This window comes from Rhinopithecus bieti, unplaced genomic scaffold (assembly GCF_001698545.2).
Source record: "Rhinopithecus bieti isolate Rb0 unplaced genomic scaffold, ASM169854v2 scaffold_7509, whole genome shotgun sequence".
NCBI lineage: Eukaryota > Metazoa > Chordata > Mammalia > Primates > Cercopithecidae > Rhinopithecus > Rhinopithecus bieti.
The window spans coordinates 2,503,485-2,530,094 of NW_016805750.1; the positions used below are offsets into that span (position 1 = coordinate 2,503,485).

The 26,610-nt window shown below is 45.4% G+C and overlaps 1 protein-coding gene across 4 annotated transcripts in view; it reads left to right on the plus strand.

Moving 5' to 3' along the window:
- ZNF536 (zinc finger protein 536) overlaps positions 1-26,055 on the plus strand; it is a 490,720-nt gene extending 464,665 nt beyond the window's left edge. For all 4 annotated transcript variants that reach the window (XM_017873600.1, XM_017873601.1, XM_017873602.1 and 1 more), the window contains one exon: positions 24,158-26,055. In XM_017873600.1, coding sequence (XP_017729089.1) covers positions 24,158-24,402 — 245 coding nt within the window. In that variant the 3' untranslated portion in view covers positions 24,403-26,055. The remainder of the gene's footprint in view (positions 1-24,157) is intronic.
- Positions 26,056-26,610: the final 555 nt, after the last annotated feature.

Below are 26,610 nucleotides of genomic sequence, written 5' to 3' on the forward strand. Positions count from 1 at the left end.
AGAAGAGTTAGGAATTTTATTACAAACCAGATGGAGCCGCGGGCATCCCCGTTGTGTGTCCCCCACCCTGTGTGTGTGTATGTATGTGTGCACACCCAGGGGCACTGACAATGGAAGATGCAGCCCCCCCAAGTGGGGCTCACATGGGGCGCAGTGGCCTCCCCTGGCACCATGGCACTGTGGCACAGTGGCCCAGTGCCAAGTGGCCGCCGTGCTCAGCCAGCCTGCTCCTTGTCCTCCCTCTTAGTCCCTTACCAAGATAATTGAGGATATAATGGCGGGGAAGGAGCCCGGCGGCTCCCGCGGGCTGTCAGGTATCTGCGCGCGTCTTCATGTCATCCGTCAGCATTGAGCTCCTCTGTCATCTCTCCTCAGCCTTCAGCGTCGCACACTCTCATCGCCTTCATTATCTCGGCTCAGGCCAGCCCTCCCCCCACTCCCCCCATCCAGTAAATGCATCTTTGTGCAACTCTCAGTCTCCGATTATGAATCGATGATCATGTGGTATAAGAGAGATAGATGGCTTTTAGTTCCATCCTGTCTCCCCTAATTGTAAAATATTAGTTACATTACACTGTGTCTTTTGATTAATGGAACTTATTTGGAGTAGCCTATCCGATCCCTCCCCCTTCTAAAGTCCTCCACTGACTTTTGAGAATTGAGTGATTTCACTTAAAGCAGACAAATAGGCCCTTCAGCGAGGAGATAGCAAGGCTGTGATACTGTGGGCAAGACAGGCTGTACAGACAGAGTTGTGTATTCCAAAGAAAGGCTTCAGCCAGACCGGGCAGACGCAGGGCTGCAAATGCATGCCTGGGCCGGGGAACTTCCTTCCCTTCTTCATTTCATCTCTTTTTGGCAAATCTAGCCCATCTTGCTGACTTGCAAAACAGGATGTGAAACAAAATTTAATTAAAATTAAATAAATTGCAGATTTGCTACATTCCCACATGTGGCTCATGAGAAAACAGTCAAATCTGAACTTTGATGAATTCGAGCTCTCACTCTACTGGGCTCCTTTCTTAGTGTATAGGACAGGGCATCGAAGGAGCATGTTGCTGCCCACGTCCGACACAGGCAGAGATGTTTATCTTTGAATGCTGAATTTATTTTACTTGGCACTGTTTACTTAAATATGGTCTGTTGATAAAGTAAGTCCTTCCCATACAAAAGGGAAGTCGGTGGCTAAATCTCTTATTATAAATAATCGCTATCAGTGTAAATTCAAGGTCACGTTCACTTTCAACCTATGAGTTCAATTAAAAAAGGTCTATTTACTGTCGATGTGTATAATATCTGTATGTCAGGGAAACAGAGAGACTTCATAAACAAATCAAATTATCAGCAAAGAAAGGCATTGCAGCTTAGGAATTTCAGCATGCATTTTGAGGGAGCACTTTCAGGTCTCCCGCTATATAAAATATACACAAATATTTATGTCTATTTGATAGAATATGCTTAGTATTTCATTCTGACCTTTGGATTATTTTTTAAAAAAACTTTTATTTGCATGATTCTTGTACACACTGACTATTATGTATTTTCTGGGGACACGCTATTTCACTTAATGCACTGGGCAAAAGATTGATTTTATTATGTGTAGGGAAGCTGGAAATGTTTTACTTTTTTTTTTTTTTTTTTTAAAGCATAACAATGTGTTTATGGCTGCTAACAAAAAAAAAAGGCAGGCAGCAAAACAAACCAAGCCTGAGTTTCAAATTCATTCTGAGGATTAGACAGCCAGAAAACACGGAGATTAGAGATTGGAGGGCTGAGCCCCACTGGTTCAGTCCACCTCCTCCCTCCTGCCCAGGGCTGTGCAGGGAGCCTCGCAAGTGTCTGGAGAGTCAGCATCTACATTTGTTCTGGGTGAATAACTCAGGTGCCCGGATCTCTCTTTCCCAGCACCTGAGCCTCGATTTTGGAATTTCTGTATTTCGTTTTCATGTGTGTTTTGAGTCCTTGCTTTGAGGAGCGTGTGTGCCTGAGGACTCTTTGTTCTGAGTGTCAAGGGACTTTTGTAAATGTCAGCTGAGTTTGGGCTGCTGTGTCTAATAAACCTCCTTAGGGCTTAAGATGCACTTTCTCCAAATTTTCATCAGCAGCATCACTCACTTAGTTATCTACATCCATCATATTTTGAGAGTCTTTTATAGAATATTCTTAATACAGCGTGTGAATGCATATTGACAATTGTTGGCACTTTTATATATTCCACGATACACATTTATCTGTTATGGATCCATAATACCAAATGTGTAGTAAAAAGCTATATCAAAAGGCAGTTATCCCACATGCATAAAACACTCTCACATGGTTGCTTTAATTTTCTCACTACAGCTTTTGAAACCCCCACTTTATACTGATGGACTCCAATATTTCATTTAAGTATGTGCCTAAGAGGAGGTGAGTTGCTTCTAAGGCGAGTGGGTAGCTCTGGCTCTTGTTGGGAGAAGCTCTGTGATGGGGCTAAGCTCAGAGCATGGGAGGCTGTATATTGGCCTGGCTGGCCCTCCTGGCAGCTCTCTGGGCTGGAGATGTTTCACCTCCTGGGGATTGGCTGCAGAGAGGGTGGTCTGAGCCTCCAGGAACCTGGCGTCCCCTGAATAACAGCAGCCAATATTTATGGCCATAGCCTTAGACAATAATGGCCCGCTCTGCTCCACGCTCTGTGCTGAGCTCTCGATGTGTGTCATCCCCTTAGACCTAGCCATCCACTTGGAGAGAGGCACTAGCCTGAGCCCGTTTCACAGATGAGAAAACTGAGGCTTTGGAAGGAAAGAGGGCTTGTTCAAGGCTACGCAGCTGTTAAGAGCTGAAGGTAGAGAGCTGTCTGCCTCCAAAGCTGAGAACAAAATGTTCTCCTTCCTCCTTGAACCTGTCTGCCTGCATCTGGAATTATTTGGAGCTTTACCCTAACCTAGCACTGGATATTACCTTGTTGTTTTGAAGATTCAGTGAGACATTGATTTGTGTACAATACCTGATCACAGTAAGGGCTCAAATGCCGAAAACATCCGTCTGTGAGGGCGGAGGGGATGTGATAGGCAGCATCCCCCGTCCAAACAGGAACATTTTCTTTTGGGGAAATGCTCATTGCTGCTTTCCTTTTTCAGTTTTCTAAATCATTTTGGGAGGGGAGGGAGTTTAGAAACCTCAGTTATTTGAGTAAGATTTCTGATGGGTTGTGGCTATTCCCGGGACAATGTAATTGTCAGGAAATATTATCAAAATGAGGAGATTCCCTCTCAAAGGTAGATGGCCCTGGCCTTGGGAAGGGGCATCAATGCACTTGTCATGTTTAGAGTGACAATCAAGGACCAGGACTATCCAGGGGCAAGTGCCTTCCTGAGACAGCGTTCCTGCGTGTCCCGTGGAACAGTGAGGGCAAAAGCTCCTAGTGAATTATAAAGCCTGCTGCATGTGTGAGAGGAGACAATGTGGTATTAATGGTGAAAAGAAATAGAAAAAAAAAAAAAAAAAAAAAAAACAGGTACACATGCTTGTTACTGAAGGCTGCAAGAAACAGAATTAGATTTTGTTGCTAGATACCAGAAAGTGAAAATCTCAGTGTGACTTTTCATTGGGCATCATGGATTTTAACAAAATAAAATAAACATCTGGTTGCCTGAATGCCAGTGAGGCACCCTCTTTCCTACCACCCTGCCCCCGATTCAGCCAAACTGTGTGTGTAAACACTGTCTTAATTGACTTCAGGTTAGGGAAGTCAGGAAAACAAGCTTAAATTCGTAAAACTGGAATGGACATCCTTGAGGCCTCTCCAGTCATCCAACAGTAGGTATTTATTTATCAACCACTTACTGGGCGCACGGCTTTGTTAGTATCAAGGGGGAACAAATGCCAGTAATATTGGGCCACCATCCTAGAGGAGGCCACGTTTGGGGTGAAAAGACTCTTCTAGCAAAACAAAGGTCCAGTGAAGAATGAAGTCCTGTTGCAGAGAGAGGGGAGAAACGGGGCCTCCCGAGGACAGGAGGGGACTCCAGAGAGGAAGTGACTTGAAAGGGATTTGAATCTGGTTAATTATGCTGGCGATGAGTTTGGTAAGGAAGCCTCATTTAGTTCACATTCAGGTCGAGTCTCTCTCTGTATACAGATGTGTCTATTTTCAGACTCAGGAAAGAAATGATTCTATTTGTGAAGTAGATGTTTGTTGGCTGTTTATTAATCATCATAAACAACTTTCCCCTGGATTCACTGGCACTAAATGGCTGCCCTTCAAATCTTATCCTTAAAGCAGGATCTTGGGGTTCTCTGGTGGTTCAGAGAGGAGGGGTTTGGAGCCAGACCACATGGTTTCATACCCAGCTTCCCCGTTTCCTGCGTCACCCGGGCACATGACTCACTGCCTTTGCACCTCGGTTTTCCCATCTGTAAAATGGAAGGATCGTAGTAATTGGGACTTACCTTATAGTTTGTGTAAGGACTGAATGGCACGAATCAACTGTCCCATTCTTAAGACCAAAGTGAGGAGGATCTGATAAAAACCACTCCTCTCCCACAAACAAAATTATTTTTATTTTCCTTTCAGCAATGCTTGGTTCTTCTTCTCTTTCATTTTAGGAAATCATTGTAGAAGGAATTTTGCAGCTTGACTAAAGATACTGGCTAACTATTATCGGTAGTTTATGGCCTGGTGGTCAATGAGGCTGTTGCTTATGGTCTGAGCTAGGAAAGGCAAAAGAACGCGTTTCTAGAGGAGTTAAGGGCTGGAGGTGGGGAGGGAGATTTGTTTGTATAGACCAGAGGCCTCCCAACAAAATCTCCAAGATCTTTCAAAAGCAAACCAGCCCGCTGACCAGCTGGCTGAGCCGGCAGAATTGAGCAGGATCTTTCTATATTAACCGTGAGGTCTGCTCAGGAGACCACCTCCGCTGGCCCCCACCCTACATTCACGTGAAAAAAGGAGACAGACTTTGCATCAGGGCGGTCGTCTCCAGAGATCTGCGGCCAGGGGACAAGCCCTCCCCCGCTCGGATCCCAGGCCAAATGGAATAGGAAGATCCGGATAATAAAAATCGACTTGTCACCGAGACATTCCTCAACTGTTAACAATCAAATTCGGGCTGAGGGTGAAGGGGTGGGAATACCAAAGGACATCAAAGGGGGTCTCACGCCCAGACTCCTCTCCGTTTCAAGGCTCCGTAATTTGGGAAGGTTGTATGCTAAATAATTTGCGAGGCTCCCAACATGCAGGTTATTGTTTGTGGACAGATGGTGCATTGCGTTTTATCGCTTTTCCTTCTGTGGGCCCTCATATGTGGGACTGATGTGCATTCTGAAGTCTTTGTCTCCTTGCTAAAATCTCTAATCTAAAACAGGCAATCAAGCACAGAGGCAGGGCTTCAGAAGGCATAATCAGAGTTTTAAAAGCAAAGAAAAAAAAATGGGGAAGGGGGAAAACCAGACATCCAACTGCAGTTAAGAGGCAGATGTGTTTGCAGAGAACGCGAGAGGTTATTGGGGTATTAAAAGTGGACAAATGAAAGGGATTAGGAAGCACAGAGGGAGAGAAAGGGCCACCCTGTGGCAGTGGTGGGCACCCGGGCGGCGATGCCTAGCATCACCCCTGCCTGCAGCCTCTGCCCGGGCCTCCACCTCCCCTCCAGAGACCGACCGGGGGTCTTTGTCTCTGCAGGCAGTCACCGCCGGGCCTAGGAGGCCCCCTCTCAGATCCGAGGCTGCCCTTAAGAGTTAAATCATGTGGATATACAGGAAGGAAATGAAATAGACGAACTTGCTCCTCTTTTCTTCCTACGGATTTTTCTTTTTGATTCTGAAGATAGAATTACTGTTTGTAAGCATCTGAAAGTCATTAGAAACCCTGCAGTCTGTCAGGTGCCGACGCAAGAAACTGCTGAAACCAAACGGGTGCCTGCACCGAGGGCTGGGAATTCATCATGTGCTGATGAGCAGTTATAATAATATATGAGCAAATCACAAGCATTCTGCAAATTAATCAAATTTTTTTCCCCTTCTCCCTTGTCTCTGGGAGAGTGGCTTTGCAGGCAGACGTAGGTGAAGCAGTTTTACTCACAGATGGTCGCTCTGGCATCAGATGGAATTTATATAACAGTAATTCTGATTCTTTGCCAAAGAGGCAGCGAACACACCAGGGAGATTGTAGAAGGCAAGTCATGTGGTTTTGCTGAGGTTGTTGTGGGAAGTTTAAGGGGGGAAATCTCAAATTTTCCTCTTTGCCTTTACTGTTTTTGCCTGAAGGGCCAGAAACGGAACGCCGTTCTGCCATGGGCGAAATCCGTCACGTCTTTTCTCGCGACTTGCACTGAAAGAGTGCTTCGCAGCTGTTGCAACTGCTGGCGGTGACAGAGCCCCAAGACTCCGGCTCCTGGCTGGCTCCTTACAAGATTTAAAGGGGAGAGGGTTCAGAAGGTGGCCACGCTGCATGCTAGGAAGAGGCAGGGCCGCCTGCTCGCACGCCCACAGCGCTCACTTACCCTCCTGCTCCCCGTGGCATTGCTAAACCTATAAGGGCTTTTCTTTTGAAGTGTTTTATTAAATGAAGAGTCTAACAACCCTCACTTTAATTACACACGGGCTCCGTTTATAATTCCTCTGGATTTAGTCAAGTAGTTGAAAACGATGGTGCCTGGTGATTAAACTGATCATTTTAGTTTAGCAGCTCCAAAAGCTGGGAATGTGTGTGTGTGTGTGTGTGTGTGTGTGTGTGTGTACAGGTGTGCAGTGTGGAGGTGCTAGTAGTGTGTGCTTGCACATGGTTGCTTGTCACTATGACTCTCCGTGCTTCAGACACCCCCCACTCATTCCAAACTTCTTTCTCCCTTGGGAAACCTCATCTCACATGGGACAAAGGTATGCATGAGTTGACCATCTTGGGTCCACACTGGATCACACCACAAGGTGCCCTTATCCCTGCTGAAGGAAGGATGATACCAAGATGGCGTGTAGACTGCATTATGCAATACAGTCCTGACGCTGTGAGGTTTTTTCCCTCACCCCCTGATGTAAAGCCCTGCCCATTTGTTTTGGTTTACGTGACTACAGAGAAATAAGTGGATTAGACAGAAACTTTCGCATGCTTCATTGCAGCTGGGTGCGGACATCTGTCATTCCTCAGCCATATTCTGGATTATGCCAGCAAGAGGATATGCAAAGTCTGACACCTTTGATTTTAGAGAGAGCCTTTTATAGTGGGGGGAAAGAAGAGAAGAAAGAAGAAAGGAGGCTCATTTCCTTTGTGACTTCATAAAAAAAAGAAAGACACCTCTTTTCTGTGCTTTATTTTATTTATTTATTTATTTCTGCCAAGTGACGACATTAGTGGGGCTCCAGGACGAGGGCTGAGCATTGAAAAGTTTATGCTTCCATCTTTCCTTTTTACTTTGTAATTTTCTATTGTTCACAGTACCAATTTGTGGAATTGGGCATGATAAAAAGTAACTATTTTAAATATATCCAGTGTGCCCATCTATATGGATATATACTGTGGGTATGGATTGCGGGTGTCTGATTCCTTTATGGGAAGAGAGATGTGCGATTCTTTCTCACACATAAACTCACATTAATACAATACAACCTCACTGAATTGTGATGGAATGTGACTGCTCCCGCGACACTGTTTTTGGTGAGCTGCTCTGCAACCCATATGGGCCCCCCTCCATAGGAAATGCACTAATGTTTTTATGAAAGATGTGTGCAGGTAGTGAATTATCCACAGATAACCTTGGATGCCAGCTTTCAGTGGATTGGATATCGATACACTTAAGGCGCTTCATGCTGGTGCTTTCATAGGTCGGCCCCTCCCCTTGTGGCTTTTCTGGTGCCATAGAGAGCACAGCACACCCTTGGCACAAGCCAAGTTCCAATATTGGCCCCCCTCCCACATTTAAATTGTACAATAAAACAGAAACTACAATTAAGGGCTGATGTGTTCATTTTAAGCGACACAATGGAAAACAGGAAGCGATTGAACCAGCAGAGACCACCCACTTGTTTATTTCACTGGGTGTGTACAAGAATGCAACTCATCTGCTGGGTGAAAAAAACACACAAAGCCTCACCCAGTCTCCCTGCTCCAACCCCAAAGAAGGTTTAGATGAGAGTGGTACAAAATGGAGATTGGAAAGTCCAGGGCCCACAGGCGCCTGGCTGGTGATGCCTGGGAAGTAAACGGGTGCCAGGCAGCGGGAATAAGTGGGACCCAGCTCCCCAGTGGCTGCCTCCAGGAAGATCTTGCCAGACCTCCTGACTTTGCAAGAGAAACTGGAAATCCATGTTTTAATGTGAAATATTTTTTTAAATGTAACATTGGCAATGAATTACATTTTTTTTTAAAGAAATAGTGTTGGGGGAAAAATATGTGGGCCTGCAGCTTGTAACCACGAGGAGGGTGAATGCATTTATGTCTACAGCAGTGATGGAATCTATGGTGCAGAGGCCTGTGGGCTTTTGGAGCTCACAGTCGGGTGGGCAGTGCCATCCCAGTCCCCCACAGAAAGTGGTAAGGTGAAGGGAAAGAGTGGGGGAGGGGAGGGCGTGGTTCTTGGGGCTGTGATTGGGATTCAGAGCTTCAATGCAGGAAAGAGGAAAATGCAGAGCTACCCAGTGAGTCAAGTTGCACCTGAGAAGCCGTTCAACACCCTCCACCCACGTGGAGAATGGGAGGAAGAGTGTAGGATTAATAACTGAGATTGGGGTTACTAAGGGGACCCCCTGGAGCACAGAGCACTGAGATTTTCCTGCTGAGGAAAACAGCAAGGCATGGTGGGGCATTCCAGGTATGAGGCACAGCCCAGGTAGGGAGGGTGTGCAGGGGAGGGTGCTCCAGGGTCACCTGTTAGGAGGTGTGGCCTGCACAGAGGAAGGAAGCCAAGTGCCAGGCTCTGAGCAGGGTGTACATAGCAAGGTGGGGACTCCTGTGGGCTGAACCCCCGGAAAGAGGTCCTTCAGTAAACAACGTCTGGTTCCTTATTCAGTCCCTACTGTGTGTAGAGCCCGCTAGAGGGCAGCAGTTTCCAGCCTCCTAGAGGAAGGAATAGCCCCACCAAGCCCACATCACAGGAAGCCATTAGCAAGCAGTGCCTGATAGAACATAATTAAATGCCTAATTGTGTGGTGCCACAGATAAGTGGAGCTCTGCAGGCTGGGTCCTGAGAACGGCTTCCAGGAGGAGTTGGGGCTTTGGTGGGTCTCAATGGAAGAAGATGTGGGGGCTGGAGATAGGTGAATTTCTAGTAGGAAAGGCAGTGTATAGTAGGTAAGAAGGGATTGCAGTTTGGAAGGCCAGGTTAAGGAGGTGAGATACTGCAGTGAGAAATCACGGATGCCTATAGAGGAGGGGTGGGCACATGTATATATAGACAGGATTTGGGGACTTGACTTGGTATGGATGGTGTGGCTTTCTTCAGCCTGGAGAAGTCTCACTGTTGGTCTGAGGTGGACTGTTGACCCAGTGGACTTGGTAACTAGAAGAGGGTTTACAGGGATAGGGCTGGCTGTCACCACCTCTGCTAAATTCTGTGCATCCTTACAGCCCATCTTATTGCCAACAGGGATTTCAGATAACTGTGTTTAGCCCAGTGTTCCTAAGGAGGGAAGCGAGGGATATTAAATGTGTGAATCATAGGTGCTGCGTCTGCTAATTTTAGACTCCTTCTTATTTTTGCCATCTCTGAGTATCACCCTAATAACTTCACTTAATATTTAAAAATTAATTGGTTAAAACTTAAAACACACAACTCTAGCTTTGTTTTAGCAATAATATCCAACTCTGATTCACTAGTTTTTGGGGGTTTTTTGCTAAGGCTGTTAACCTGAAAAGTGATCAGCTTGGTTCCATTTAAAATCACCTTTGGAGCCCGGTTTAATAAGCACCTCTCTCCCAACCCCTGCAATGTTGGAGAGAGAAGGGAATTTCTGGAGGAGTGAGGTGGGCCGCCAGCCCCTCCACTCCTGGCTCCCCCCTGGCACTTCCAGGCCAGTGCCTTCTCTTTGGTTTCTCGCGGCATTTCTTTAAAGACTAAATGCACTCACCCAGAGACAAACTCTGGGTATCATTAGAGTATTATTATATTACACGTCGAAAAATCTTCAAAAACGGAATGTAAGTTCATCGACCCTTTGAAGGTTATTTAATGATAAACATAAATGCTTTCATAAAATCCGGGCAATGATTTAAGGTCCCCGATCAATAGTTGCTGTTGAGTGCACACCGGCAGGGCAGGCCGGCTTGCCTGACCACCCAGGCAGGCTGGTGGCTCCACTCATCATAGGAGCCTGGGTAAGCGAATAAACGGGATATAAGGCAAAGTCTGTAGGGCATGCACAGCAGAGGGGGGATGAAGTTGCCGAGGAAGGGAGCCACCTAGAGGCCAGGCCCCAGGAAGGGTAACCCTGAGGCTAGCACCTGGTGGGGCTGAGCTGGGAGACTCTGCACCCCTAGCTAGAGGCTTCTCTCTGCTGATGTCCTGCTGAAATCTGGCATCGTCTAAGCTCTTATCCTAACTGCACTTGGGCCTCGAGCTGCAGGGAGACAGCAAGACACAGTGCAGGTTGAGCTGCAGCTGTAGGACCAGGTTCTGCCTTTCTCTGGCTTTGTGGCTCTGGACAGATTCTGTGTTAGTTCATTCTCAAACTGCTACAAAGATAGGATCTGAGACAGGGTAATTTATAAACAAAAGAGGTCTAATTGACTCATAGTTTTGCATGGCTGGGGAGGCCTCAGGAAACTTACAATCATGGCATAAGGTAAAGGGGAAGCCAGGCATGTCTTACATGGTGCAGGTGAGAGAGAGAGCAAGGGGGAACTGCTGCTTTTAAAACCATCAGCTCCCGTGAGAACTCCCTCACTATCAAGAGAACAGCATGGGGGAAGTGGTCCCCATGATCCAATCACCTCTCACCAGGACCCTCCACCTCAACACCTTGGGATCACAGTTCAAGTTGAGATTGGGGTGAGGACACAGAGCCACACCAAATCATCCGACAAATGGGAGCCCAACCCCTGACTTCAGCATTGGCAGAAGAATCAAAATGCACATTCCCCCATTTGAAGTTCAAGGTTACCACGCAATGGGCATGTAATAGATGAAGTATTTGAATACTTACAGCCTTTTCTAGCAAACATTCATTTAACTCTATGTGCTGCACTTTGTGCTAAGCATCAGGTCTTATCTCATTGAATCCTCACAGCAATCCTATCAGGGAGGTATTATTATTATTGCACCCATTTTACAGATGAGAAAACTGAGACTTAGAAAGGTTAACTAGCTGGCCCAAGAGCACACACAACCCATAAGAGGCAGATGTTTGAGCCCTGGTGTCTGGCTTGAGAATCTACAGTCTTCATCACTGCGCTTGAATAAAGAAAAATGCTGCATGCTAGCAGGACAGTGGTGATTTCTCAAAATCTGCTGTGCTGCCTTCCCTGATCCTTGGGTTGCAGACCCAGCAGACTGTGGGTGTGCCATACGCCCTTCTGAAGTTTTTGTGTCAACCAAAGTTAAGTATTAGCTGTTTGGTTCTGTGACTTTGGAAGCATCTCTTGATGTGGTGTGTTGGTTTCTTCCTGTTCACAGAAGATCAATCAAATCCGTTTTTAAAGAGACTTTCAAAATAAACTTTTAATTTTAGTATGGATTTAGATTTATAAAGGTGTTACATAGAGGCCGGCTGCGGTGGCTCATGCCTGTAATCCCAGCACTGTGGGAGGTCGTGGCAGGCAGATCACCTGAGGTCAAGAGTTCAAGACCAGCCTGGCCAACATGGTGAAACCCCATCTCTACTAAAAATACAAAAATTAGCTGGACCCATTGGCGAGCGCCTGTAGTCCCAGCTATGCAGGAAGCTGAGTCTGGAGAATTGCTTGAACCTGGGAGGTGGAGGCTGCAACGAGCTGAGACCGTGCCACTGTACTCCAGCCTGGGTGACAGAGCAAGACTCACTCTCAAAAAAAAAAAAAAAAAAAAAAAAAAAAAAAAAAAAAAAAAAAAAGGTTGCATAGATAATACAGAGAACTCCCATAGATTTCACGGCCATTTTTCACTATTATTAACATCTTACATTGGTAGGGTATGTTTGTCACAATTAATGAAGCAATATTAACACATTATTGTTAAATAAAGTCCATATCGTATTCTTAGTTTTTTAGTTTTTACCCAATATCCTGTTCTGCTCCAGGATACCATATTATGTTAGGTGTCCTGTCTCCTTCCACCTTCCTGGCTGCAACAGTTTCTTACTTTTCTTGTTTCTGTTGATCTTGACAGTTTCCAGAAGTATTTTGCAGAACGTCCCTCAGTTGCAATTTCTTGTGTGTAGACTCGAGTTATGGATTTAGGGAAGGAAGACCACAGAGGTAAATTACCATTCTCATCATATCAAATCAAGGGCACATGCTATCAGCATAACCTTGATCTGCTGGCTGGGGTCATGTTTGTTGGGTTTCTCCACAGAAGTTACTCTCCCATCCCTTTCCATACCATACTCTTTGGAAGGAAGTCACTTGGCACAGTCCACTCTTAAGGAGCAGGGAGATATGCTCCGTCTCCTTGAGCAAGAAATAGCTACAAAATTATTTGGAATGCACAAGGCATTTGTCAATCCTTCTCCCTGTATTTATTGATGCGATCATTTATGCCAGTATGACTTGTGGATATTTATTTTAGACTCTGGGTCATAATCTGATACTACGTTGTTTACTTTGTTACTCAAATGGTTCTAGCTTTGGGTATGGGGGCTCCTTCAGCAAACTGTGTGCTAATCTGACACCCTCCACTCCGCCATCAATATGTGGGATATTTTTTCTTTAGTACTTTCTTACTTTGCAGCACTAAATGCCCCAGGATTATTTTTGTATATTTCCTATCCCAGTCCTAGAATCAGCCATTTCTCCAAGGAGCCCTGGTTCCCTTTTTTGAGAGTGGTATTAGAAACCAATGCTTCTAGACCCTCTCAGCTGACAGAATAAGGAAATATAAGCTTGTGTACTAACTCCTGTATATACACACATCTATATTATAAATATGAAGTTAAGCTTGAGTTCACACAGATGTCTTCAATCCGTTACCACATAGATCAAAATGCACTTGTAAAATAAGTACATTTTTTTTGGGTAGCCTTCTAAATTAAAACCCAAATCACAGGAAATTTGAAACCTAAATTTATTTGTACTAAGGATATTCCAAAGTGTTTTAGCATCTTTGATGAGATGGATGAATATTTTTTTAAACTGAAAACATAAATTACGTACCTGATTGGAACCATTCTTGCCTATTTGGAATTAGGAAATTTTTTAAAGTATATGTGCGACTGAGAAAACGGCTCTCTCTGTGGGTCTAGTGATTCTTTATTTACATTTTTACCCTGTCATTGTCCTACTGAGCCGCTGAGCCTCTTGAAGCTGAAGGCAGGATTGCTAGGGTCCTGGGCTGGCATCCTCCCATTTTGCAGCCTCAGGGTCAAAGCAGTAAATATTCAAAGGAAGCAGTAGGTGATGGTGAGGGGCTTCAGGGCCCCCAAGTGAAGACAAGCCCAGCACCCTGCAGTCCTGACCCGCTCATGAACCTGTTGTACCACCATACCCAGTGGATTTCCCCCAGGTGGCGGGGCCCACTCTGGAGAGTTGAATTTCTTTTTCTCTCTTCTCTCCTCTCCCTCTTCCGTTTCTTTCTTATTTCTTTCTACTCTTCCTTTCTTTCTTTCTTTTTCTTTCTTTCTCTTTCTTTCTTTCTCCTTCCTTCCTTCCTTTCCCTCTGCCTTTCTTTCTTTCTCTCTCCCTCCCTTCACCTCCCTCCCTCTGTCTCCCTTACTCTTTCTTTCTCTCCTTCCTTCCTCCCTCCCTCCTTCCTGCCCTCCTTTCTTCCTCCCTTCCTCTTTCTTCTTTCTTTCTTTTTCTTTCTTTCCTTCTTTCTCTCTCTCTCCCCCTCTCCCTTCTTACCCTCCACTCCTCTCCCTCCCTCCTTCTCCCTCTCTCCTTCTCCCTCCATCTTTCTTTCCCTCCCCTCCCCTTTCCTCTCCTCCCCTTCCTTCCTTCCTTCCTTCCTTCCTTCCTTCCTTCCTTTCTTTCTTTCTTTCTTTCTTTCTTTCTTTCTTTCTTTCTTTCTTTCTTTCTTTCTTCCTCTTTCTCAGGGTCTTGCTCTGTTGCCCAGGCTGCAGTGTACTGGCACTCCAACCGCTCACTGCAATCTCCAACTCCTGGGCTCAAGTGACCCTGCTGCCTCAGACTCCCAAGTAGCTGGGATTACAGATGCGTGCCACCATACCTGGCTCATTTTTAAATTTTTGTAGGGATGAGGGCTTATTATGTTGTCCAAGCTGGTCTCGAATTCCTGGCCTCCAGCAATCCTCCTGCCTTGGCCTCCTAAAATTCTGGACTTTCAGGCCTGAGCCACCTGTGGCCCTGAATTTTTAATGTATCCAATTGACCTATAGGGGGAGCCAGTTTCTTACCTAGCTGCAGGCATTGCCTAAATGTCCCTCTAATTTCAAGGAGTTCAGGGGGCGCTGGTTGTGCAGCTCTGGGAGAAGTGTGTTATAGGGAGCCCCTCTGGGTGCCAGTTGGCGGTGGCTGTTCCCGAACGTTACAGCCCCATGTGTGGGAACTGATGCTGAGGCTGCTTCTCTCCACTTGATCACCTGCTCCCTTCTAGGTGTGGCACTGTCAAACGTGGATGCAGGACGCCCTTCTGCTGTAAATACATTTTGGGATCCCATCCTCTGAAAATGATGTTCCATGCGCTCAATGCCCAGCTTTGATGGGCTTCTGTGCCTGTAAGGGGAGTGACATGTGGTGCATGTGCGATATCACACACACACAGACACAGACACACACACAGACACACACAAACACATACACACAAACACAAACACACACAGACACACACACAAACACACACAAACACAGACACACACACACAGACACACAAACACACAGACACACACAAACACACACCAACACACACAGAGACACACACATACACACGGTACACACCCCTTCAGGGGGTTCATGGACCACCTCTTGGAGCATCTTTGACTCCTAACCCCTTTTTGTAGAGACTCTTCCAGCAAGCAGGTTGCAGTCCGTGGCAGGAGCAGGTGCAGAGATGAGCATTCTTTTAGAGAAGACATGAAGTTGAATTCCTGATCAGTAAGCAGTAAGCTCCACACGTGTGACTTTGGATGATCATTTAATCTCCCTGGATTGGGGATTTCATGTCTGTAAGGTGGGAAGACATCCCTCTGCCATCTCTCCCTACTGACAGTCGTGAGAACCAACTGAGGCCACTCGTGCTGATGCACTTTGATGAGTGTGTACCAGAACGTGTTCACCAATGGGCCCTGTCACCGCCCCAGGACTAAACACCACAGGGTGATCACCTCCCCTCTCCCCACTCTCTTATCCTCTGCCCCACAGGTGGGGAGAAGCCATCAGTTTGGAAAGTCTGGAAGCCCCATAGACGCAGCCCCCTCTCTTCCGCAAAGCCAGCTGCCCACAAGTGTGGAGCTGTAATAAATGGATAGGCCTCCCAAGGGCAGGCATTTTCTACTCCCCCTTAGGTGCAGGGAAAGTGCAGATATTTCCATCCTAGCAAGTAAGAAAAATATCTCGTTTCCCCACTTTTGTTATAAACAATGTACGACTTGCTTTCTCCTTACTCCTCTTGACCCTCCGCACTGTATACATATTTATATATTATTCATAGTGGATTAAAAATGAATGTGCTCTTTACCACGGCTCCACGGCGCAGTGACAATACAAATTAACGTATGATGTACTTACTTTTCACATGGCAGTGATGGGAAATGTTGATGGCCTCAAAGTGAGAGGTAGAGAGAGGGGAGTGAGGTGGGGCGGGCGGTTGGGGGGGCCCCCATCTGGTCACACCATCAGGGCTCCGAGCTCAGGATACACAGGATACAGATAGATGGGGATTGGGAACATTCTGGGAACCGGTGTGGCGGCAGTGCTGGAAAAGTCTTCCCAATTCTCTTCTCCCACGGAATGAGGGCCAAGCTTCCCAGTGGGTCCTGTGTGTCTGGCCCTTGTTCACTCTCCCCACTGAGCTTCCCCTGTACCTCGTTGACCTGCTCCCAGGATGCTGCACTGACCCAGGCTTCCTGCTGCTGTGCCTGGGCTCAGGTATGCCCCTCGGACTGCAGTAGCACTGTCTCTCTTTCCTATCTCCTGGCAATCTATTTCATTCTTCTGTTCCTTTGCTGGAAAAAAAATGCTTGGCAGAGATCTGTGATGTGCCAAGCACCGTGCTGGGTGGTGAGTAACAATAATCATCAAAAAACCCAAACAACCCCAAAATAAAAGCTCAGTCCTTGCCCCCGTGGAGCAGACAGTCTGCCTGGTGGGGGAGACAGCCATGGTTGTTTTACTCGTTCAGCTCCTGCTAGCAGTCGGGCTGAGGAAGAGGCGTGTGCTGGGATGTGTGTCACAGCCATGATGGCAGGTCTGAGGTCATCCGGGAGGCCCTCCCCAGGCAGAGGCAGCTGCACGGGAGCCTAGAGGATAAGGTTGCAGGAATTGGATGAAGTAGGGGCAGGCAGAGTCCAGATCAAAGAGACGATCAAGGAGGATGGAGCAAAGGTCCTGGGGCAGGAAAGAGCATGACACATTTGGAGAACAGAGAGAAGTCCCCTGTGACCAGAGTACAGCAAGCTATGGGGGCTTTAAGGGAGATGAGGAGCGGGGATGCTCAGAGGCTCAGATTCCTCCTGTCAGGGGTTACAGGAGCTCTCCATCACCTATACCGTATCACAGCCCGCACTGCCTTCCAGTGCTGTTTGGGACCTGGCCCCAGCCAACTTAGCCCTGCCCTCTAAATGGGGAGTTCCTTCTGGCAAGAGGCCTCACCTACATCAAATTCTATCTCATGTCTGCTGAACTTCCTCCCAGTGCAATGCAACTGTTACCAACTTGTTCCTTTGGGCTTTGAAGGTCCTCCGGTTTCCCAGAGCCCCCATTCAAATGCCTATCCCCAAGGAGAGACAGTCCCTTAAGCTTTCATGGTGCTACCTGCAGCAGGAAGCACAGGACAGTAGCACAGGAGACACCTGTTGAGTCGGTACTTTCGATGAAGAACCAGGCAGAGCTTCCCCTGAACCAGCTTAGATCAACAGCATGATGACAACAATGGAAACAGCAGCCATGCCAGTGAAAGCAGCCGACATCTTGGGGTTCTTCGTCATTTACCGATGTGTCACATGCCATCATCTGATGCTCACAGTACTCCTGTGATATAGGTGTAAGTATTATTGCATCATTATCAAGGTGTGGAAATGAAAACCTTGAGTTCCAATGGTTGCCTAAGGTCAGAGAGAGAAGAGACTGAAGTTCAGGGTGCTAGTAGCTTAGCAGCCTTACAGAGGAGGGAAGCAGTGGTAGGAACCCAAGCTTCTTGGTCCACTGGGGAGAAGGAGGGCTCTGAAAGTAAAGCAAAGGTACCAGAACAAGAGAGCCCTGGGTCTTCTTATTTGACCAAAGGCCATCCTGGAGTGTGGTGCTTCTTAACAGGTTCAACTTGGGAGAGGCCATCGCCTTGATGCTCTCTCCAACGGGGAGCTGGCAGGAGTGGGTGTTCTTATTCTCTTCAGTTCTATGACGATGGAAGCCTGCTTGACCCAAGTCTCTCCTAATACTTATTCTGCATCTTCAACATTGATGGACATTGACATCTTCCTTACACCTCTAGGAATCCCCAAGTCTAGGTCCAGTCAACTAAGATGGCACAGGCAACATGGCTGGCCTTTTGTTCCATTAAAATGAGATAGACAGTCCAGGCACAGTGGTTCACGCCTGTAATCCCAGCACTTTGGGAGACTGAGGTGGGCGGATCACCTGAGGTCAGGAGATCGAGACTAGCCTGACCAACATGGTGAAACCCCATCTCTACTAAAAATACAAAAATTACCCAGGCATGGTAGCAGGCACCTGTAATCCCAGCTACTTGGGAGACTGAGGCAGGAGAATGGCTTAAACCCGGGAGGCGGAGGTTGCAGTGAGCCAAGATCGCGCCATTGCACTCAGCCTGGGCAACAAGAGTGAGAGTTCATCTCAAAAAAAAAAAAAAAAAAAAAAGGGATAGATGGAGTGTGCAGGCCACTGAGGGGCTGCCCAGTCACCTCCGGGACTGCAGCGGCTTCTCCTATGGGGATGAGATGACCTACCTCCATCTAGAGAGATCTGACTTCCTCCAAACCCTCAGCCCCTCTGCAGGAATGTCTCGCAGCATTGTTCCAAGGGCCCCTCTTGCTGCTGCTGCTGCCTTCAGGAGGGTCTCTGCTGTCAGAAATATGTGAAATCCACAGGGACGTATTCAGCAGAGCTCAGCACTTTTTTTTTTTTTTTTTTTTTTTCTGGAGCCCTTGCTTATGTTCTCTGACCCAAAGCCAATAGATCCCAATCTTATTGTCATCAGGGGCTTCACAGGGACAAATGGTGGAGAGACATTTGGAACTTTTTATCCAGATTTACTTGGACTCAGAAATGTGTCATGTCCAACAGTACTGTGCATAGCAACAGCTTTCTGTTTGGGAATAAATGTTCTCATCATCAAAAGATCAGGCTTTCAGTTATATTTGATTCTTGGGAAAATATAATGGCTTCTTCTGGGCCTATCATAGCTTCTCCCAGTCAGCTTCCCCTTTCATTTCTTCATAGAACTTTCTTCCACATCAGTCTCAGGGGAGTCGTTCAGCGAACAACTCAGAAAGATGTGTGTGTGTGTCTATAAACAATATGATGGATATGGAATAAAATGGATTGTAAATTGTGTATAAACCAACACATTGTGTGTGTCTGTGTATGTGTGTGTGAGCTTATAAAAACACATTTTAATCATGGTCTTTGTTTAAAGAATGAGGGGAACTCAGTACTTTATATCAACTGGATATTTGTTTTAAAGCCAAACCTTTTAGGTTCACTGTATCTCAGCTCTCGCATCTGTACAATGGAGCTGATATCATCCCTTGGCAAAACTCCCCAAAGCTCAAATATGAGGATAAACATGCAAAAATGTACGTGAAAAACTGTGGAATACAAGCCTTCAGGGTCTTTCAGTACTACCAGTATTGTCTACAAAGCTTCTACTTACTAGATACATTGCAAGATCATGATTTATTATGATTCTAGCATTGTATAGACTTCTTTCTACAAATGGATACATGCATGGCTTTAGATGGATTTACATACAGATTTCTATCTCACCTAAGTGAAAATGAAACCAATTCAATACTAATGTTTTGACCAGTGAAGTATCCAAATCTTCCAGAATTATTATTATACATTTTGATATTCCCAAGAAACAGAGATTCAAAATATAACTATAGGATAAAATCATGATTAATATTTTAAAATCGATTGGTGGAAAAAATGTACTAAGTGTTTTTATACCAAGTTGGCCAAATCAAAAAGGCTTTCATTGCAAATAAAGGTGATATCTGAGGTTTACATTTTAGTTTGCCAAGAGGCACATTGCATCACGCCTGTGGCAGTATCATTTGTAGGGAGGGCAGCTTCCATGTAACATAGGATTCATATGTGAAATTGTTACTTGGTAATGTAACAATAGAAAATACAATAGACAGTTGACCGGGCGCAGGGGTCACGCCTGTAATCCCAGCACTTTGGGAGGTCAAGGTGGGTGGATCATGAGGTCAGGAGATCGAGATCATCCTGGCTAACACGGTGAAACCCCATCTCTACTAAAAAAAAAATACAAAAAATTAGCTGGGCATGGTGGTGGGCGCCTGTAGTCCCAGCTACTTGGGAGGCTGAGGCAGGAGAATGGCAAGAATGCAGGAGGCAGAGCTTGCAGTGAGCGGAGATCGTGCCACTGCACTCCAGCCTGGGCAAAGAGTGAAACTCCGTCTCAAAAAAAAGAAACAAACAAACAAACAAAAACAGAAAGGAAAATACAATTGACAGTTTTGCCGATGAACAAAAACAACTGAAGAATGGAAGAACCAATGTCATCCTGGTAAACTGAGGCAGATTTAGAAACAATACTGAGGTTTGGCTGCTTTGTTTCATAGCTCTGCTGGCCTCTTTGGATCATGGTACCAAGGGTTTTGGTTTTATTTTTTATTTTTACTTATGATTTGGAGTTTTTTACTCCAAAGACTTGTCAAACGATAGTGACATTCTCCATCAATAACTTATTGCCATATAATGAATAAATGAATGACTTAGCCCTAGTTTTATCTGAGCCATGGTAATTAGGACAGTGGCCAGCCTTTGTCCACAAGCTGCCACAGAGCTGCCCTTGGTAGAAACAGAAAAATACAGTCCACTTCAGAGAAGCTTTGGCCAGAGCCTTGAAACATTTCTCAGGTTTCCTGGTGTCTTGCTCCTTCTCTGTGTTGTTTGGGATGACCTTCAGTTGGCTTCTAGGCCTCCAGCTACAAATCGGGCCCGTCTTTTTCTTGCTCGATAGTGTCCATTTCAGAGTAGCTCGAACCCTCTCTCAGTGAGTCCTGGGCATAGCTTCGGGTCCACAGGGATGATAACCTGAAAAATTGGATGGCTGAATCTTGGGGACTAAGCTGCTTGGCCAGGAGGATCTACTTGGAACTCACTGATGCCCAGCTTAGCCCTGTTAGATTCACCATTATGGCAGGGAGAATGGGCGTGGCTTTGCTCATCCCATTGTCTCTGACTGGCATCCTAATTCCATCCTTCAGTCTATGCCCTAACTCCTAGGTCATGAAAAACAGGGACCATTTACGGTTTTTTGTACAATCATAAATTTGCATTAGAAACTCCAGTTGTCCTTCCCCTCCCAACCCAGGGCCTTCCCTAGGTGACTAAGCCCTTATGGTGAAAAGGGGGGCAAGACAGTACATGGGCAGTCACTCAGGGGACTCCTTCTCTTACTTGGCAATCATGATACCGGCCCCTGGTGCTGGCTGTGCTCTTCTTCCTGTGGGCAGCTCTCAGGAAGGGCCAACAGCAAGTCACTGGTCTTTTCCTTTATTTTGTTTTTAACTCCAAAGTCTGTAGATTTGCAAATTGGCTTCTTGAAGTGAGAAGGTTGATCAAATTTAGCCTTGTGTCAGGGACAGTAGTAGAAACAGAAGAAGCAGAAGCACTATCCAAAAATGTATAGTTTCTGGCCGGGCATGGTGGCTCACTTCCATAATCCCAGCACTTTGGGAGGCCAAAGTGGGAGGATCACCGGAAGTCAGGAGTTTGAGACCAGCCTGGCCAACATGTAGAAACCCCATCTCTACTAAAAATACAAAAATTAGCTGAGCGTGGTGGTGCATGCCTGTAATCCCAGCTACTCAGGGAGTCTAAGGAGGGAGAATCGCTTGAACCCAGGAGACAGAGGTTGCAGTAAGCTGAGATCATGCGCACTGCACTCCAGCCTGGGCGACAGAGCGAGACTCCATCTGAAAAAAATAAAAAAGAAAATCCAAAAATGTATAATTCCTTAGAAAAAAGGCAAGGTGATACAAGAAGATAATAAATAGTTCATGCCTACCTGCTTTGTGCCAGGTACTGGGCTTGGCATTCATAACACTGAGATGGTGATGGTTCTTGCTCCAGGAATTCACAGCCTTTTGGGAGGACCAGTGCATACATTCGGGCCCATAAAGCAGGCATCCCGCTGATCAGAGCCTGAATAGAGAAGTGGGTTTGAGCCTGCAGAGAATGAAGTGGCATTTCAGAGAGAGGGTAGACAAGCAAGAGTATGGAGACACTGCACAGTGACGTCTATGTGCAGAGACCATGATGATATTTGGTTTGGTGTGGGCAAAAGGGGTTGTGCTGTAGTGTGGAATGGAAGGGTGTTTTAGGATTGAGCCATGAAAGTCCTTATTATTCCTTTGGAGGCTAGTGGCCATCAAAGATCTGGGGCAAAGAAATCACAGGTTGAGCCTCTGCTTTAGGCACTCGCTCTGCTGTCCCTGGGAAGCACAGGCTGGAGATGGGAAACTGGAAGCATGAAGGCCCCTGTGGGCTGCCATGTTCATAGTCTAGACAAGAATTGGTACAGATTGGACCTGGTTCTGAAGTCGGCATTGCAAAGGAAAGATTCAACAGGTAGAATGGATTAGTCCTGGACACCAGTTGGTCATGAGGGAACAAGGAGGCAGTGAACTCCAGAAACCCAACAAGAAGCAAGAATTTAGAATTTAGCACTGGCTGCAATTCAGTGGGAAAGTGAGCTTCTGCTTCCAACGTTGCGTTGGCTTTCTGTCTCTCAGGAACAAGACCGTTTTGCTAAATAAACACAGGACTGCCATTACTGCTTTAGAAAAAGTGCTGAATATGTGTTTGCTCATTTTCTGGAGCCAATCATGGGGACCTCTGTTTATTTACTTGTTTTTTTTTTTTTGAGCAAAGAAACCCAGCTCTGGGCCCTGACCTCTCTGGGTGCTGGGTGAAATAGCACATGAGAACTTCCAGGAATGTCTCATCAACAGCTTCCCGGAAGCAGGGGAGATGTCATTGTTTCAGAATAACTTCCCCAGCCGGATGTTTTACCAGTTCCTCAAGATGGCAGAGTCTGTGCATGGCTGCGGTGCATCAGGGTAGAGATGTCATGCTTGGAGGATTAGGTGAACTTCCACAAGAATCCACCTCCTGTTCCAAATCAAAGTCTTTCTAGGAAGGTTTTATTTCAAGAGTCACTATTCAAAATCTACCTTCTTTAAAACTCATGCTGGCCTTGGTTACCTGTTCATCTTGCTCCTGGTCCCGACAACTTCCGCTGCTGCCCCTGAGACCCTCAGACTCTACAAATTCCCCCAGCTCAGCCCTTCCAACTCTGCCTAAGAGCAAGAACTGGGTGGCACCCCTCACCTACCCCACCCCCAAACACACGCTCCCTTGCCATTCTTGGTTTGCTCAACAATGAAGAGTCAATGGGAGGATAAGAACGTGAACTGGCTTTGCCCTAAGGCCTGAGTCAGACCCCCAGATGGAAGGATTTATGGTCTTTGCACAGAACTGGGATCAGCAAAGGGTAGCTCGTGAGCCAAATCTAACTATTGTCTGGTTTTTTGTTTGTTTGTTCGTTCTTTGTGTTTGTGACAGGGTCTTGCTTGTTGTCCAGGCTGTAGTGCACTGGCACCATCACAGCTTACTGCCACCTCAAACACCCGGGCTCGAGTGATCCTTCCACCTAAGCCTCCTGGATAACTGGGACTACAGGCATGTCCCTGGCTAATTTTCAAATTTTTTTTGTACAGTCTCACCATGTTGCCCAGGCTGATCTCAAACTCCTGGGCTCAAACAACTGACTTGCCTCAGCCTCCCAAAGTGTTGGGATTCCAAGTGTGAGCCACCGTGCCCAGCAATTGTTTGTTTTTATACAGCCTGTGAGCTAGGAATGGTTTTTCCATGTTCTCAATGTTTGGGGAAAAACCTCAAATGAGAATAATAGTTGTTCATCCCACATGAAATTTATATAAAATTTAAATTTTACTGTCCATAAATAAAGTTTTCAATTTCATCAATAAAAAGCTGAGGAATATTTGTTTCCTGTCTTGTTCTACAAATACCCACATGATATCTTGGATTTCGCCTCTTTGCCTGCAAATCTGGGACTATTTACTATTTAACCCTTTATAGAAAAAAAATTCAGGTATAGGGAGATTTATCTTCAATTACCTAGAAAGTCTGGGTTCAAAACTCTAGCAAGAGCCTGGTGTGGTGGCTTGCACCTGTAATCTCAGCTACTTACGTGGTCAAAAAGGGAGGATCCCTTGAAGAAGGAGCTTGAGACCAGCCTAGGCAACATAGCGAGATCCTGTCTCTAAAAAAAAACAAACAACATTGCTGGGCATTGTGGTGTACCTGTAATCCCAGCTACTCTGGAGGCTAAGGCGGGAGGATGGCTTGAGCCCAGGAGTGTGAGGCTACAGTGAGATGTAATTGCACCACTGCACTCCCAGCCTGAGATGAGGAACAAGACTTTGTCTCTAACAACAACAACAAAAATATTCAGGGATGGGAAGATCTTCTAAATCTTAGCTTATGTGCTTGATGTATCAGCTGCTTTTCTAACCCTTGCTAGTTGATTTTTACAAAGTAATAATAATATTGATCATACTGGTGATTGCGATTATGATCCTTTGAGCCCTGGGGGCCAGGAAGGTGTGAGCAGCAGTGCTGACCAGCCACTCTTTCTGCCCACAGGTCACAGGCCTTTCCAGTGCCGCTACTGTCCCTACAGTGCCTCTCAGAAGGGGAACCTGAAGACCCATGTCCTCTGCGTCCATCGCATGCCTTTTGACAACAGCCAGTATCCCGACCGCAGGTTCAAGCGCTCCAGGGTCGACTCGGAGGCTTCTGGGAATTTCGAGGAGCCTACAGCTGTCAAGGCAGGGAGCTCTGCAGACCTCACGGAAGAGGGTGGCAAGGGCCAGGAGGAGACCAACTGAGCAGACCAACCTGTATATTGCAATAGTATTTTACACAGTTTTAACATTATGCATCTGGTAAAAGTTTGCTAACTGCATTCCAAGGGGAAAAAATCATGTACACCCCCCCTAATAGTGTATAGAACATTTAAAAAATTTTAAAAGATATCTATATATATATAAAAAAAAAATTCCCCAGCCCTTGAAAATGGCTGCTAAACTGTTACCCGGCAACAAGTACTTCCAAAACAATGCAGGTGGGAGAAAAGCGATTTCAAAAATTCTTGGTGCCCTCTGAGCTGAAGAGAGCTGGGGGCCCATCCAACTCGAAAGTCATCTTTGTCCAAAAATAATGCTCTTAACCGAAAAACGATACCATCTAAATGATTTAGTGTTGGTTGAAGATAGAGGGGCTGTGTTTTCGTTGTTGAAAACACCTCTATAATCTGACACCAGCTGCTGTCATTTGCCTAGAACCCTAATGAGATGTGTCGGGAGGCAGCTGCGGTGCCAGTCAGACTGGAGCGGTCACTGCAGAGAAAATCAATTCACGTGGTGTTGTAACTGCACTCTTGGAGAAACCTTAGACGGCCCGCAGCCAGCGCCAGGGCTGACCGGCACTGCAGAGGATTGAAATCTTAAATGTGCATTTTTACAAAATACACAGCCAAATGAAATCAATGATCAGGAAGTGTCTGCAGACAAATGTCCATTGCAGGTTTGATGAGTAATTCCTTTTTTTAGATCAAATTGCAGTATTGAGGGAAACGTTTTGTTCTTGGTGGTCTCTCTTTTTTTAAAAAAATTTTTGGATGAAGAAGGAAGTTGCTATTTAAAAAAATGTAGGGTAATTATATAAAATGTTGTTAGAAAAACTAGCTAACCCCATCCATAGAAGATGCTGGTGAGCAATTAAAATTTAGGTAATAATAGAAAGTTTTTTTATTATGATTTTTAAAATTTTACTTGAATGAAGGCTGCTCCAGTCCTTATTATCAGATTTTTTTTCATGTGTTGGTTTTTATAAGTGTCACAGACATGAAGCAAGATTTTCTTCTCCGGCAAGCTCTTATGAAATAGCTTGTATTAAAATATGAATCTAAACATCCTGCTCTCTATCTCTAATGACGAAAACTGTTTGAGTTAAAATGTCTGTTTTTGTAAAACAAATGTGTTCTATATTTTTGTAGATTTTAGATTTTCTACTGATTGGATACTCCAAATTTATCAAGTTCTGCACCACACAGAAGGAGATTTTGAGTGTCAATAATGAAACACTTAACTCATTAAAAAATGATTTAAGAAGACTAGTTAAAGGTTTATTCTTGAATCTGCTAGCACGGTGTAAAGTTGAGCCTTTTAACATACTTCCTTTGAGTGACATGAATTTGGTGCTGTTGCTTGTGGTGGTAGAGAAGTATGAAAGTATTAACTTCTAAAACAAAATCATTCAGACTTAAAAAAAAAAAAAGTCAATATTTCCTTGCAGGCTGGGAGCACAGATTAAACCCCAGGGCCTTAAAAACTTCAGCTCTGCCTACAGCAGTTTACAAAAATACTAAACTGCAATCAATGTAAATAAAATTCTTAGTGCTATCCTGAGACCAGAAAGAATCTCAGGCTAATAAGGAATCCGGTTTGCATATGCTGTCAAAAGGGTGTCATCTAACCGAGGTTTCAGTGTAAATGAGGTCGCTGTGCAACTTGGACCCATCTGGCATAGAGCAAGCTGCTTTCTTGTTTTTCTAGTATAGTTCTCACTGCCTTACTTAAATCGAGTTGATAAACTTAATGCAACTGTTTCTATGATCCTAGAGAAAGGACTGAAATGTTATTGAAAACTTTCCGACTGTAGTAAGCTTTAGGATTTTAACTGCACTACTGTGTTTGGTGACTGTGCCAGTCCCTTGCTTTCTGTGTTTGCTCTGCCTTTGGTATCTTAGCAAAGAAAAGAAAAAAAGAAAAAAAAAAGATGAAAAAAAAAAAAAAAAAAAAGAAAAAGGGGAAAAAAAAAAAGAGGAAAAAAAAAAGTGGGGAAAATAAGAGCCACATTCCATTTCTAGCACTTTGGGAGCTCTTTCAGTATTTTTTTGTGTCTTTTCAGCATCCTCAGATGCGACAGGCAATAATTCTGTTTGTGACACTGGGAACATCCCCTCTTCTTTGTGGCGTGTGTGTTGATTCCATTTTGTCCAGTGCTACTGTCCTTCCCCCTCTGACACAGGCCTT